At 39.7% G+C, this 15,178-nt stretch overlaps 2 protein-coding genes across 8 annotated transcripts in view; both read left to right on the forward strand.

Annotated features, from left to right (window-relative positions):
* The window catches only part of ush1c (Usher syndrome 1C), a 30,297-nt gene extending 19,107 nt beyond the window's left edge, over window positions 1-11,190 (forward strand). The window contains exons 1-12 of one of the 4 annotated variants that reach the window (XM_015034082.1): window positions 996-2,171; window positions 3,498-3,614; window positions 3,748-4,416; window positions 5,366-5,419; window positions 5,518-5,646; window positions 6,531-6,593; window positions 7,550-7,591; window positions 7,987-8,040; window positions 8,136-8,235; window positions 8,608-8,717; window positions 8,850-8,905; window positions 10,829-11,190. In XM_015034082.1, coding sequence (XP_014889568.1) covers window positions 1,998-2,171; window positions 3,498-3,614; window positions 3,748-4,416; window positions 5,366-5,419; window positions 5,518-5,646; window positions 6,531-6,593; window positions 7,550-7,591; window positions 7,987-8,040; window positions 8,136-8,235; window positions 8,608-8,717; window positions 8,850-8,905; window positions 10,829-10,841 — 1,581 coding nt within the window. In that variant the 5' untranslated portion in view covers window positions 996-1,997 and the 3' untranslated portion in view covers window positions 10,842-11,190. Of the gene's footprint in view, window positions 1-21; window positions 165-458; window positions 525-620; window positions 752-901; window positions 967-995; window positions 2,172-3,497; window positions 3,615-3,747; window positions 4,417-5,365; window positions 5,420-5,517; window positions 5,647-6,530; window positions 6,594-7,549; window positions 7,592-7,986; window positions 8,041-8,135; window positions 8,236-8,607; window positions 8,718-8,849; window positions 8,906-9,045; window positions 10,353-10,828 lie in introns of those variants that run through there. The other 3 variants (XM_015034083.1, XM_015034084.1, XM_015034080.1) reach the window with 3 other exon arrangements.
* A 1,479-nt stretch (window positions 11,191-12,669) lies between these two features.
* The window catches only part of abcc8 (ATP-binding cassette, sub-family C (CFTR/MRP), member 8), a 65,494-nt gene continuing 62,985 nt past the window's right edge, over window positions 12,670-15,178 (forward strand). For 3 of the 4 annotated variants that reach the window (XM_015034076.1, XM_015034079.1, XM_015034078.1), the window contains exon 1: window positions 12,671-13,055. In XM_015034076.1, the coding sequence (XP_014889562.1) occupies window positions 13,035-13,055 (21 nt within the window). In that variant the 5' untranslated portion in view covers window positions 12,671-13,034. Of the gene's footprint in view, window positions 13,056-15,178 lie in introns of all 4 variants that reach the window. The other variant, XM_015034077.1, reaches the window with a different exon arrangement.

The following is a 15,178-nucleotide window of genomic DNA, read 5'->3' on the forward strand; positions in this document are numbered from 1 at the left end:
GGCCGGTTTTCACTCTCTTAGGGAAGCGAGCTGTTTATGACAGACGAGGAGCGCCTTGCAGCCGAAGCCCGCCGGGAGGTGGAGAGGCAGGAACTGATGCATCAGAAGAAGGTTGCAATGGAAACCAACAAAATCATTAAAGAGCAACAGGAGAAGGAGAGACAGTGAGTGAGCTGCACAACCTTTAATTAGCTTCACCCAGACGCTGATAAATGTTCTGTTTTTTCAAGCAAAGGAAGCTGTCACGCGGGCATTTGCTGCATGACTATTTAAAGTCTTGCAGTAGCTACATTTTCAGAGTTCACAAAAAAGAATTACTCTCCTTGTTTCCCCTGTGTTTTATGTTTAAAAATGATCAATTGCATCTGTAAACTTAACATCATATTCCCTGTATTTATAGTTCTGATGATGAACATAGATTCATGTTGGGGTTTTGATGTTTCTGATGCTATTTGTAGGAGAAAGATGGAGATCTCACAGAAAGTAGCAGAGGAAGAGGAGCGCTATAAGAGCGAGATGGAAAAGTACAAAATTGTCCATATTCAGTGAATTAAAAATATCTTTGTTGAGCTTTTTAGTTTTTTTTTTCTTTTTTTAAGTTAATAAAATATCTACTATAGGATTGAAGCTGCAGAAAAGAAACACGACAGAGATTGGGAGGAGGACTGGGGATCCAAAGACAGACCAAAGAGTCCCCGCGCTTCAAAGAGCCCCTCACCGGAGATGAAACCTCCAAAGGCCAAGAGTTCACGTATGATCAAAAGTTTAAATTGCATGAATCCTCTGCTTGCCTCCAAACTTTCCTCCTCTTATTTCTGTTTCACTCCAAATGTTCCTTTCCTGCATGTTTCCGTTTGTGTCTGCTGGTTGCTGTGCTGTTTTCTACGGCCTCTTCTCCTAGTTGATGGAGCCAGCTCCTTCATAGAGGAAGAGGAGGAGGAGGAAGATGATGAGGAAGACAGCCAAGTGAGTTTGGAGTTTCAGGTGTCATTTATGCTGGCTGTGCTAATTGACGCACAAAAGTCTCAGATTTCCTTTGACAACAATAATGTAACCATGAGATCAGACTTGACAATTTCTTCACATCAAAGATTTTACAAAGCTTCAACCTGCCAACAATTTCCTACTAAATTCAGCGGAGTCTGATTTGTCTTTAAGAATTACAATTCACAAAATATATATTTTTAAGTTTCTGGTTGAATAGAATATAGAATTTTTCTATAAATAAGATTAGGATTTTTCTAAAACAGCCCAAAGTTACAAAGCCAACTCTTTCCGCATGACTGAAACGCTACAAATACAGTGAGTTATTAGTCAGAGGTTTTAATAAGTCAACCTAAAGATAAATAAATACCGCGTCTGCTTTGCTTGTTTTTAAGACATATTAAACAGTAGCTCAGTTTTATTGTTTCACAACATAAATGAAGATGTAATGAGCACCACATTATGGTATTTACAACTCGGATTTCTCTGCGCATTTCTACAGACAAGTCATTCCAACTCCTAGTTTGAATGCAGCTCTTATCATGATTTAAAATACAGTTTTTGTCTTTAATTGCAAATGTTGTGCTACTTCCCATCCAGACTGCCTCTCTGAGTGCTGTGTTGTGTGAGGTTTTACATTTCAAGAAAAAATAAAAATTTAAAAATATGCTCAACTGTATGGATTTTACTTGAATGTAAACTTAAGTTTGCGATTTCATTTTTCATAAAGAGTGTGTTCATCTCCATCCTTAGCATTTGGCTGGTTTTATCGATATGAGGGGAAGCTGCCTTCGCTGCGAAAGGTACAGTCAGCTGGTTGTGTTGTGTGAAGTGGCTCTGAATGGTTTACCTTCAAATCTGACGTTTAACTCAAATGGTTGGAAATGAGCGAGGATTGTTTTCTCAGATTTTCTTGTGTTGCCGTTGCCCCAGTTTGTGTTTGTATTATTTAGTTGGTAGTTGCTGTGTTTTTGTTTTTATTTTCTGCATCATTTTGCGTTACCCATCTGGCGATGCCTCAGAAAGGAGAAAAGAAGAAGAAGAAAAAGAAAAGGTCCAACACAGACACACTGCAGGAGCAGAGAAAGAACAAGAAGGAGATGGAGTTTGAGCTGAAACTTGCCAGAGAGAAGGAAGAAATGCAAGAACGGGAGAAACAACTAAAGATCAATCGGCTGGTTCAGGAGGTACGAAAAGATGAAGTCTCAGCTCAGAGCAATAAATGTAACCAAAGCATCCTCTTTTTCAACACACTTTGCTTCCAAGCAGTTGGCCTGTAATCTTTTAAAGTAATCTTGACCGCAGCTTTGCAGTTTTCTGCCTTGTCTAACCACACATGGACAGATTGACAGTAAAATTAATTCTCCCCAGCAAACAAACACCAGTTAAAAATCATTATTACCTCTGACAGACAGAAACTGATTCTCAAAGCTTGAATTGAGGAGTAACAATGTGCTTTTCACGCTGGCGGTGGGTCAGGTTTTCACCCCTCTGGCTGAGGAGGTCGTGGGAGTTTTGTTGTCCAGTTGACACATGCTTCTTGTTTGAGCCAAGACCTGGAGCTGTTTTCAGCCAAGAACAAAGCAGCTGGAACAAGAGGCTGCTCCTCTAGATCTGAAGCAAATACTCTCAAATGAAAAAGGGCTAAAGGCTCCCTTCAGATCAGGAATCAGTGTCTGCTTTTGGCAGATCAATTCAAATGTCTTGGAGTCTTGGTCGTAAGTGATGGTGGGATGGAGCAGGAGATTGATTGGAGCTTATCTGTGGGTACTTCTCTGATTTGTCAAGTGGAAAGAAATAGCTTTAAAGTTTGTAGAGCCTAAAAGCAAACCTCTAATTTACCCCTGTTCAACTGCTTTTAGTTGCTAAATTCTTTAATGTGTCTTTGTCCAATGACATTCAGTCAGTCTAATTCTACTTAACTAAAGTGAAAACATATGAATCATAATGCAGAGTATGATATTAGGTGAAGATCTAAATTATCCATTGAATGTTTGAGGTAGAGTTTCAGAAAATCACCTGTTATAGATGTCAAGTTCACATACCACTCAGCGGTATACCTTTCATTGGGACGTCCAGAATCCCTCAGAGTACCTCCAGGAATACCTCTAGGAATGTATCCTAGAGGAAATCAATAATATGTATTCTTTCAGGCCTGATGGCAACCTTGGATCCCACATATCATCCCCTGAATGATCTGGAGTTTGTTGTCTGGAGCAGCAGGGATGAAAGAGTGTCACTGCTGGATGTCTAAGCTCTTTAAAACCTCTTTAAAAGATAGAAGCAATCTGCCATTTCTAAGCAAATGTAAAGAAATGCTAGAAATATTTCCCTTTGTTACCCACAGTAATGTCAAGGAGCTTCAAAGTGAATCCAAATGTGCTTTTTATTGAAATCTCTGTTGCAGTTTGCAGTTTTTCCGGTGAAGCCTTGTGTCATGTCATTGGTGACAGTATGTGTGAAGGTTTTTTTTCTCTTGTTTGTGATTCTGGCTGGCTGTAACTCCATCCCAGGTCTCAGAGACTGAAAGGGAAGACCTGGAGGAGTCTGAGAAAGTGCAGCACTGGGTGGAGCGACTGTGTCAGACTCGGTTGGAGCAGATCTCTTGTGTGGAGAATGAATCCCCAGAGGTACAGAGTCTTCAGTTCAAGCCTTCCTACACTCAGAGCTTTTCAACAGTTGTAGTTTGTTTCTAACATGGATGATTTCATGGAAGATTTTACATGGGTGGTGAAGTATTTCTTATTTGTTTGTGGCTTAAAGCTCTCCCCGCCTCGTTCTCCTGGCTCAGACCCAAGGGTGAAGCATTTTCCTGGTGGTTTCAACCTAGCAACCACTGATCTGGACAACATAAACCTGGACGAGGTGGACCAGAGCCTGAGGGGACCTCTTAAAAAACTAGTCCCGACTCAGCCCACCACAAACCAGCCTCCACCTCCTTTGCCTCGCCCTCCACCCTCACCCAAACTGAACCCAACAATCCCTAAGTACTCCCCGCCCTTACCTCGAGTATCCCCACACCGCCGGCCTCCTTCTTCCCCCAGTCCTAGGAAGCCTCCGTCCTCTGCATCCACTCTGACACACAGGGGGCGCAAGCCTCACGCACATCCCCAACATACACAACCGCGCCGCCCACCTCCCTCCAACTACCCTCCGCCATCTCACACGTCAAGACCCCCATCTTCCCCTCAACCCACGCCACATCCCCATCCTCCGCCTCCCCCTCCTCCTCCTCCACCGCCGCCTCCTCCTCCGCCTCCTCCCCCACAGCACTCTGAAGAACGTGAATACCGCCAGCACCACCACCACCACTTGCAACATCCTCCCAGCCCTCCCGAACACAGGAGCGAGTGGGAAACAGGCGGCTACCTCCCCAGAGGGGGGATTTATGCATCCAACACCAGTGAAATGTCTCCCCCCTCAAGTCCAAAGGTTTGACTTCTTCATGCTTCATGACGGAAGTATGACGAGTGCGGATTGCCTTTTCCTTGTGATTTGTCTTTCAAACCATGAGTGTTTTTGTGTTAGGAGCATTTGTGCTCTTATGAACCTCTCTACAGCATTTATTGGTAGAATGAACTGTAGAGATGGTTGCTGATGGTTAGTTGTGTCTCTGTGGTTTTTATAGAACATGGTGAGTAGGATGCTGCATGGTGTGTAGCATGTGAAACAAAAGCCTGTGTGTGCTACTGTTTTGAGCACCCCCGAGTGGATGTTTTTCTGAATGCTTTACCATCCGATACATTGGCTGTTAAATTTGTAGACATCCATGTGAAATTGTCAGGCGAAACCCGTAGAGCCGGGGTCTCAAACTGCATTCCTCAAGGGCCGGTGTTCTGCAACTTTTAGGTGTTGATCTGCTTCAGCACACCCGGCTCCAATATAAGTTCACTAGCAGAGTTTTGTAGAGCTTAGCTGCATGGTAGTGAGGCAGTTTATCCGTTTAATTCAAGTGTGTAGAACAATGGACGCGTCTAAAGGTTGCAGGACTCTGGCCCTCGAGGATTGCAGGTTGAGACCAATGTACCAAAATGGGCTTCAAAAAAGTTATTATTTTAAGGGTATCCAAACCAATGTATTGAGGCTATTTTTAATATTTTTCTTGCATTTTTTTTCTCCTTACCAATGTATTTTCTATTGAATTGTAGAAAATACAATTCAAAGTGTTTACTTCACTTTCAAGGTGGAATAAGTTTTGAAATGGTGTCATTCAAGGAAGATAAGAAAAAGCTGAAATTTTAGCAAGAGTGTGTGTTCTTTTTAGATCTGCTGTGCACTTGGAGTTTGTGATGCCTTAAAATATGAGAATTGCTTTGGGTGGGTGTCTGACATTTCTAGCTCTAGCACGAGCCAGACAACTGAGGGATTCATTGTGTTCTAGGTGATGAGAAACACCTCCCATGTCAGTCATATTTCCAGTTCAAGCAGTCAGCTGGTAAGCCTCCCTCCTTGTGGAAACTCGCATCAACCTCGCGCTGTGTTTGGAGTCGGCTGAGCTTTGTAAAAGTTTTGCTTGGAAATGTGGTCCAACAGCAGCTGGCTCCCAGTCCCCCTAACCAGAGGCGTCAGATGGCTCCCGTCATGTCAAAGCCCGTCATGCTTCCGCAGTCGCAGGCCAACCGGCCAGATCCTCTCCGACCTGCTGTCCGCTCTGATGGCCTGGTACGAAGCTTATTAGGGTCATCTGGCATAGTGTGCCATCAGCTGCAGCAGCTATCAATGTCTGCCTCCTTTTAAGAACCCTGGGAAGTTTTCCAGACTTCCAAACAATCTGTTATTTTTATTTCAAACAGGCCAAATATTCTAGTATTATTTTCTTCAAAACCTTAATTAAAACAGGCAAATCAAGTTGTGTTTGCGGCAATGTTGGATAAGCTGGTAAAGAGCAATCATCTGTCCTCATTACAAATGAAACCTGAAACAGCCACTTTGCCATCTGAGCCATTAGCACCACCACAGGCCTCTACCTCCACAGCGAGAGATAAAACGACTCATGTACAAATCTCTGCTAATTGTAGCTGCTGCTGCAGGTAGAGAAAGGAAATGTACTCTCCTGCTGACATTCTCTCTCCGGGCATCGTCAGTGTTGTGAAAGTCATTCCTTAGTCGCATGTCGGCTCTTACTATTTTGGTTTTCTGAGTTTACATTTTGACTGGATCTGGTCAAAAAATGTAGAACATGAAGCTGTTAATCCTTCGTCTCTTTTATAGTTAAATATCTTACTGGTAAAAAAAAAAAATACATGGAAAAATATCAGCCATCTTGGTCAAATATTTGTAAATTATTTTATTATAAATGTAATGCATTTAAGCATTCCTTCAGGGCTGCAGCTGATTAGACAGACATGTTGGAGAAAACATATTTTACTACATTTATGTTACTCTGGGCTGTTTTTACTGGAACAGCAAAGTTCAGATGTCACACTTCAATAGAGGTTCAAAGCTCCTAAAGTGCCCGGAAACTGTTGAAGCATCAAACTGAAGAATGTATTTTTCTTTTATTCCTGCAATTTGACTGAAAACGTTGAACCGGTGTTGTGCTTCAGCCTCCAGAAATGCTTAAACGGATGGTGCCTTTCAACTCGTCTTTCAAATCAAACAACAAACAAGTAATCCTTTCTTCTTGTACCTTCCCTGTTATGCTTGAGTGTTGCCTTCCTTTTCTAGTTTTACCTTTTTGCCTCCCTGACTGGACCCTCAGTTTTGGCTTTTCCATGTTTTTCCCCCCCCACTATCTTCTCTATGCAGCAGTTGCACCCCTGCCTTTTTGATGAAGTGGTTCATGCATGACTGTATTTTTATTGATTGGGAGCAAACTGTAGAGGCCATGAACATGTTGTTTAGTGTGGGAATGCATGTCATGTGGCAGTTGTGTCACTAGGGAGGTTAATTATGTCTCTATTGCTAAAGAGGGTTTTTACCTCCTGAATTCACCACTAAAAATGCCGATTGAAAACATTGAGTTTCTGTTAAACTGTCGCCACAAGTCAGATCTTTATGCATTACGACGGGACAGGAATGTTTCTTTTCCAATGGGTTTCATTAAATTTATATGATATTGCACATGCGGGAGGAGGCATGTTTACTGAAGTCAACTATTATACTACAGTAAATGAAAACAAGGCATATATGGGGTTATTTTTACATCACAGAGCATTTGTGCAGCAGCTGGAAATGAATTGCTAGATTAATGTTTTTTTTTTTCTGTACTGAAAACTCTGGGTTGAATAAATGTGATTTACTCACCCGGAGAGCTTGGTTCTGTTTTCTTCTTCCTCCTGTAAAATGAAATTGCTGCAGACCTGAAGTGGATCTGCGTTATTTCCTTCTGTGGTTGAACGGAGAATCACTCTTGTTAAAATGTGTCAGATTGTTTTTTGAATTGTGAGAAACTTTGTGGTTTTTCAGTGTTGAGGCTTATGTTCAAACTTTTACACTGAACTGGTTGTCAAAGGAAATCTGACCTCTTGTCACACAACTCACGTTCACTTCATGTTGTCTTCATTTGCTCTTTGTGTATTTATTGATCACTTTAAATTAATTACATAATGATGTTTTCTTTCAGGGATTTCAGAAATACGTGGACGACTTTGATCCGTACTCCATGGTATTGTATTCTTGGGCTACAGAAAAGGAGATTCAGTTCTTTTATTTGACAGAAATCATGCATAGAAACATTTATCTTATTTCCCATCGACTGATATGTTTAAAAAACTGGTTTAACAGATTAAAGGACTGTCTTTGTTCCACTTGTATTCCCAGGGGAGGTAGACACAAACTATACATAAAATACAAAGACTAACCTTGAAAATTTCTTAACTCATCATGACTGATGTCAGTCAATATCTCTCTTAGCAGAATCTATACTCATGATTTCCTCTTGCTGGTTAAGTTCATTTAGAACATAGGTTGCCATTTATCATGCTGCCAAGTCTGTCATTTCATCACATTTATCTACAATCCTGGTGATTTTTTTCTTCTTCCTGTTTTCTTGATCAATAGTTCTCCTCAGACCAGATAGATGGGCGAGATGTGAGATTGCTAAAAATAAAAAAGGTATTTTTTTTTTCATAGTTCAAACACAAGGCCTGATTCTTTTTCACATTCTGAAGCATGACTGATGATTTTTTCTTTTTTTTTCCTTTTTAAAGGCCGGACAACTTGACCTTGCTCTGGAAGGGGGAGCTGAATCTCCTCTTGGAAAGTTGGTGGTGTCTTCAGTGTATGAAGGCGGTGCAGCCGATAAGCACGGTCAGCTAAATTCTTCAATTCATGATTTAACTTTACTGCAACCGTGTAGGGAGTTTGAAATATGACTGTTTGGAGCAGATTTGTTGCACCACGTGATATTAAAATTATAGTTTTTAAAACTCATAGAGAATCAAAACAGTAATTCATTCTGTTTTTTAAAAAAATTAATTCAAAACTCTTAGCTTTTCATTCACTTTCAGCCTATTTTTATGTTTTAACACATAATTTGAAAATTTTAGACCTTGTATGTTTTTATTCAACAGTTAGTTCCTGCACTGACTAAACTGTGTGTGTCTGTGGTAATTGTAGGAAGGCCTTAGTGCTGATTATTTTTGCATCTTAAATGTCTGTGTTGTTTCTTTGTGTTTGCAGGAGGGATCGTTCCCGGTGACGAACTCATGGCTGTCAATGGGAAGATCCTGATTGACGCTACTTTAGAAGAGGGACAAAACTCTCTGGCTCGGGCCTGGAACAGTGGAGGGGTATGAGAGCACTTAGAGACTAGAAAACATACTCTGGATTTTAACAATATGCACAGTTTAATTGATCATATGTTTTACATTCAGCTTCGTATTGACTTAATCTCAGAGATTTAAAATCATTTCACCCCTCAGGACTGGATCGATGTGGTGATTGCTGTGTCCCCTCCAAAGGACTATGAAGATGAAGTGTAAGATTTATTTTTGTCATGCTCCAATACGCTTTGTTGCATTCTATGTGCTAAGCTATGAATCTGTTGAAATATGACGAAGCGGCTCAGTAGCTTACAGACGGCGGCTCGTGTTTCTGTGTGTGTGCATGTGTATGCAGCCCTAAGTCAGCATCAGTCAGTCCCACTGTGAACAGAAAGGTGTTTGAAGGCAGTGCAACACTTTACAGACATGGCTATCAGCTTCAGCACTAGCCCCACCTCTCTTCCTTCCTCACCCTTGTTCTGGTAATCAACTTAACCTTCAGCCCTCATCTTCTCTGCTGCACGTCAGAGGGGAGGTTTGGTGTGGCTTTTGTTTTTGTTTTTCCTCTTGGGGACATGTGACAGTCTCTCTGACAACTTGAATACTTAAGACGGCAAGAGGATTTTAATGTTTGTTTCCTCTCATCCTGTCGGATTTAAATCTTCTTGTTGCTTGGTTTGCTCCATAGAAAACGGTCATGACTTTGAATGTACACTGTCTAAAGTAGGATTTAAATAAAACACTCTTGCTACTTTAAAGACGTTTATAGTAATACGTGACAGATCACTTTGTGTATGTGCTGGATCCAGGGAGCCGTAAACATGTTGTTGGATGTTCTCAGGTCACGGACACCACAGACTCCTGTCAGCCTTCAGCAGTTGTTCTGATTGATGTTGTTTCTTGGACTGTTACATGTCTTAAAATCTTTGAGTCTGAGATATTTTTATTGAATTTACTGTCACAAGATTACATCCACTCATCATATTAGTTTTGGGCTTTTGGTGATTCATTTGAACTTAATGTAGCTTTTCATAAACTACTATTAATATTTGAGTAACTGTCCCAGAGGAGGTTGCAGATAAAACATCAGTTGTGGTCATCAACAAGCTGCTGGAGTAATTATGACTCATATTTTGACAACTACAATCCATTCAAAATTGTTCCTCTGTTTTGGGCCATTCCGAAGACGTAATATTAGCCATTTTTAAAATCCTTTTCCAAATTGGGTTTGATGGGCCAAATCAGGTTTTCCTGTAGATCTAATAATTTAGGACTCAGGCAGAGTAACAAGCCATAGCTGAATGGCTCACCTCGACTCCATATTTGTTTTCATCTTCGTTTCCCCTGAACATAAATCTTTCAATTCAGAAAACATTTAGTCGTTCCATAAAGAGCATTCGCAGTTTTCAGCTATGCTTCATGGTGTTGATTTTAGATTCTTTACTGGTCAGCAGCACCCTCTCCGGTTTCATCTGGAGCTCTAAGCTGCATAATGACTCGTATGTGCAAAAAGAATGGCTCAAATAAATCACTAAAAGCTCAAAAGGAACATGTAATCCATGATGTCTACATGTAAACTTTTGACAAGACCTGCATGTAATGTGAGAGATGCACCAATTGCAGTTTCTAGGCAGATTCTTGTCTTGATCTGAGAATTTTGCCAAAAAAGCACCATACAAACTTCAAAAGCTTTTTTGCAACTTAAAAATATATAATACATGAAATACATATTATTCAGACTTGGGTTAAAAGTCCTCAATTTTATTAGTATTATTTTTTCTCAGCTGATGTCTATTATGTCCTCCGGGTCATCTCTTCATCTTTTTTTTTTTTTTTTTTTTAAATATTGTGAAATAAATTATTTTGAGGACTGTTGAACTGAAAACCATCAGGTCTGCTATAGAACAATTTGTGCACCTCTAGATACTTTTTTGCATCACAGTAGTTTGGGAAAAAGTGACTGTCTTCTGTAACTCATTTGCATTAGTCCATCTCTGTTTGTTGTGGTTGCTGTGCAGTGTCTAATTGGAGAATGACAGATGCGTGTTTGTCCTGTTCATATTGTACTACACTTCAGATAAAAGAAAAAGCTTCTATTGTTTACATTCTTTTGTTAACTTTGCTCCTTTCTCCTGCAGGACATTCTTCTAATACCACCAGCCATTAAAGCCAGATTCATTAGGAGGAATCTCTTCAATGAGAGGACTGAGAGGCTCTGTGCCTTTTCTTCTTTATCTCACCTTGGGACTGAGCCAAGCTGTCGTTCAGACTGACGCTGCACCGTCTATAGCCATTTTCACTGTCTTGTTTTGTCAATGGATGATCCAGTCATTAATCAATTTTCTCCCTTATACCTCTTCCCTTCTGCAAACACTGGGAATAATTTACTTCTATTATGCTAATGTCAGTCACTATGCAAATGAAGGAGGAATTTGAGTGAATAATCAATAATGTATTCAGAATTTTCTTGAGCCCAATAAAGAACTGGTCAGACTGAAAATGAGGTTCCGCTTGAATATTGATTTTATATTTTCTATTTAAAAAATGGTTTACAGATTTATTATATACATACTTAGTGCTGTAAACATAGTATTTTTAAGTAAAAGTTATGTTTGCATCTATCCTTTACAGAAATATGCATATCCAGAATATAATTTACATTTTTGTTTAGATGTCCAAGAGCTTGGGGTTCTAAATTAGTATTTTATATACAAGCGATGGAAAAAAAAAATTGCACTGTCTTTAAGTCGTGTTTTTTTTTTTTTTGGTACTAGTATATAAAAAAATCATCTGTAGTTTTCATTTGCTACATCAAACCTCAAGTGTGTAAAAAACCATGGCAGATTCTGTGGTATAATTAAATCTGAAAAGTTGTGTAAACTGTACATTTATAGAGCCCAACAGATTCAATGACTTGACTGTGTCTTTTTCTGTATGAAATGAACCGGACCCTCCAGACCTTGACCTAAATCAGATGCCGAAGTGTGAGCTTAGGGTCTTAAATCTTCAGAAATGTCTTCCTTAGTTCTGCTCAGTTGTTTCAGATGAAGGGTGAGTAAAAGCATCAGACTTGATTTTTACCTCCCACACCTGTGTAATCTTCTTCTCAGCAGGCATCATCCCGAGCAGAATGCCCATTAGCTCATATTTATCGATGTGAGGTAATGAGCTCAACAGACAGCAACAGCAATAAGTGAGGCAGAAACTAATTTACCTAAAATAAAATAAAATAATATTTCACCAGAATGCACACAAAAACCGCATGAGTGAAATTAGTGAGGTGAATTGCTGGGAGCAGACCTTTTTTTACAGAGACGGGATATTTTTATTTCTACATATCGTAAATCCTATGCATGTGTTGGACTGTATAAAACTGTCGCAAATTAAGAGAAAATGAAGTTTTCAAATAATGATTTAATCCATTAAGGAAAATAAGTTATTCAAACCAATCTGGCATTGTATGAAAAAGTGATCTTCACCTGGACCAAGTAACAGGATAAATACTGGTAAATACTTTTTTTACGCAGTATATGTTTTCCAAACATTTCTTCTACTTAGTATTTTGTTTCCTTCATTCATTCAAGTTCAAGCTGCAACCAAGGTTTCTTTAAACATTGATGTTAATACCCTATTTTACCATGTTAAATGTATTATTTATCTATCAACTGTTTATTGATTTCTTTATTCTATCTTGTGATTTTAATTTTTTTTCTGCGGTTGTATCGATTTATTTCATGAAACCATTTTTGCATTTATGTGTCTACAGGGGGCAATATTGGACCTTTTTGAATAACAACAGGCCATGATTTTAGATTACCATGTATTATTTTGGGGTAAGCTTGATGTTAGTAAACATATCATGCAGAATTAATGACATTCTTGTTATTTATGATTTTGTAAAATTGGGGAAAACAGGAAAAAAGAAGTTGAGTGGGCGCAGTGTGGGTTTGTTTTATCGGACAGCCTCCCTCCGGTCTTGTATAACCGCTTTTTGCGGTTTGTGGCGTCGCGTTTGTGAGCTTGGCTTTGTGACCTCCTGCTGCTACAGTTCATGACAGAGGTGGCCTTGCATGATCTGCCTCCTTCCCTCCTTCCTCTTCTTCCTCCTCCTTCCTCGCCTCCTCCCCCTCCACGAGCCCCGGGTTCAGCACCGTGGACAGCTCCCAGCATCCGCACGCAAACCGCCGCCCGCGGTCGGGCGCTCAGACGCAGGCAGGACAGCGAGGAGCTCGACGGCGCTCTGAACACATGAACGACAGCAGTTTGGGATATCTTGCTTCTTTGTCCTCTCACCGACGGACGTGACACCGTTCAAGACTGTTGCTGAAGTCAGGGGCTGCAACAATGATCTCACGATACAAACCGGTAAGTGCTGGTATCACCTGGGCACTCGTCAGAGAAACACTTCCTTTGTTTAAGCAGAAGAGTTTTATCCGCTTTGTCCATCAAACAGCTGCGGCAATGGATTATTTAGTGCTCATGTCATTAATGCACGTGGGAAATATGGGACTCATATCTTGTCATTTAACTAGGTCGCCCACATAAATTTAAACACTCCACTCCAGTTTAATGACGACACAAGTCGTTTCGGGTCGTATTTTATCCGGTGATGCAGAAATAGGATCATACATCACTGGGATTCTGGTCAGGAGGTAAATTATGGAAGAGTGTGCAGCCTTTAAAATATATATATATATATATATATATATATATATATATATATATATATATACTGGCTGTCACAGCGGACGGAGAGCATATTAAGACACCCCGCCTCCCTCTTCCACATGCCACCCAAAATAAAAATGATTAAAAAACATTATCCATTGTTTACCCCTCACTCAGTTTTCACGTATATCTTACGCCCAAGAACGCGCATTTAAATGTTATATTCTGCCCAGACAGTAATAATGGTGAAGTTTGAAGAAAATACATAAGTAAAGCCTTGTTCAAATACTATTGTGATATTTCTGGATTGTAGGACCTCCTACTGCAAGCCCCGTGATACGAGGCTCTAATAGCGTTGCTCCTCCCCATCCCGAAGCTTATTTGAGCGGACGCTGCTTCCCTTGTCTTCCTCAGTGTTTATGTCTCCCCGGTGCTTTAACTCACCCAAGGTCATTGACTGATATAGTTCATTTTTATTATTTTAGGTAAAAATTATTTGTAAAAAATAAAATTTTGTCTGACTTTAATTGATCAGGCTATAAGCCGACCAACACCTTCGAGTTACATGTAATTAATTTCGAGTTAGTTTGCTTTGCTTTTCTTACAACCAAATGGAAAGAAAATGAAGAAAACATCTGCACTTTTTCAACTTTTCTGCTTTATGCAAATATGAAGATATTATTACATTTGGATATTTGAGCAAAAAGTATATATATTAGACATAAAAAAGATTTAAAAAAATAACTATAAGACTCTCAATTAGTGACATCAATTATTTTCATTCTTCTTTATGTTTTTTTCCCAGAAGTGTAATCTTCCTATTAACATTATACTTTTCTGTCACAACTCTTTTTCAGTCGAGTTGTATTTGTTTTCCATCTGTTTTTCTTTAAGCTACCTGGTTGTGACCTATAGACAGTCGAGCATAAAAACCTGCCTGAACTCAAGGGATTCTCCAGCGTTGTGAGACCTTTTGATTTGATCTTCAGGGGCTCAGTCATTACCTGCAGCCTCTCACAAAGACATTCTAAAGTGATGACTTGAATCTCTGAAACTTCTTTTTTTTTTTCCCCCTCCACATTTCTAACTTTAGGAAAATGTGGCCCAATTAGCTGTCATCAGGTGAAAGCATTTGCCTGGAAATAGAGAAACGAAAGCCAAAGTCCAAAGAAAAACATGAAAAATATCTTTAGAAAACATAAACACACTTGGCTAATAAGGGGGTTTTATGAACACAGCACTCTGTGTTCATTGCTGCAAAAAATCTCCCTGCTTGTAATTGAAAAATTACAACTGGAATATAGGAAATTTAATCGAATTGTTGAGCTTTCTTGCTGAACCCTTTATAAGTCAGTGTTTTAAGTTTTTTTTTTCTTACTGGACTTGTGAGGTGTTTCATTTCTTCCAGGTGCTACTATCCTTTTAAAGGAAATGAGCTTTGTGCTCAGGATGTGAGAGCAGAGGGAAGTCAATGTGAGCTTCCTTTACTCTGAGTTAAAATGAAGCACCAAGTGAATTATTTCCCCTTCTCTGTGCTTTGTATTTCAGTGCCTTAAAATACAACGTCTGCTGGTCTATAGGGATTTTGTAGATCAACATGTAGAACGACCTAATTGTGAATTGGAAGAATAATGGATGCTCTTTTACAAATAAAAATCTGAAAAGCATGTCATGCATTTGCATTCAACCCTCTTCACTCTGACACAGCAGCCAAGAGGCCCATGTGAACTCTGGAGGAGCTGCAGAGATGCACAGCTCAGATGGAAGAAATTGCTGAAAGAACAAATATTAGAAGTTTTACTCTCCATAATTGTGTGTTG

Source organism: Poecilia latipinna, unplaced genomic scaffold (assembly GCF_001443285.1).
Source record: "Poecilia latipinna isolate Pla-1442-1.1 unplaced genomic scaffold, P_latipinna-1.0 Scaffold287, whole genome shotgun sequence".
NCBI classification, from domain to species: Eukaryota; Metazoa; Chordata; class Actinopteri; order Cyprinodontiformes; family Poeciliidae; genus Poecilia; species Poecilia latipinna.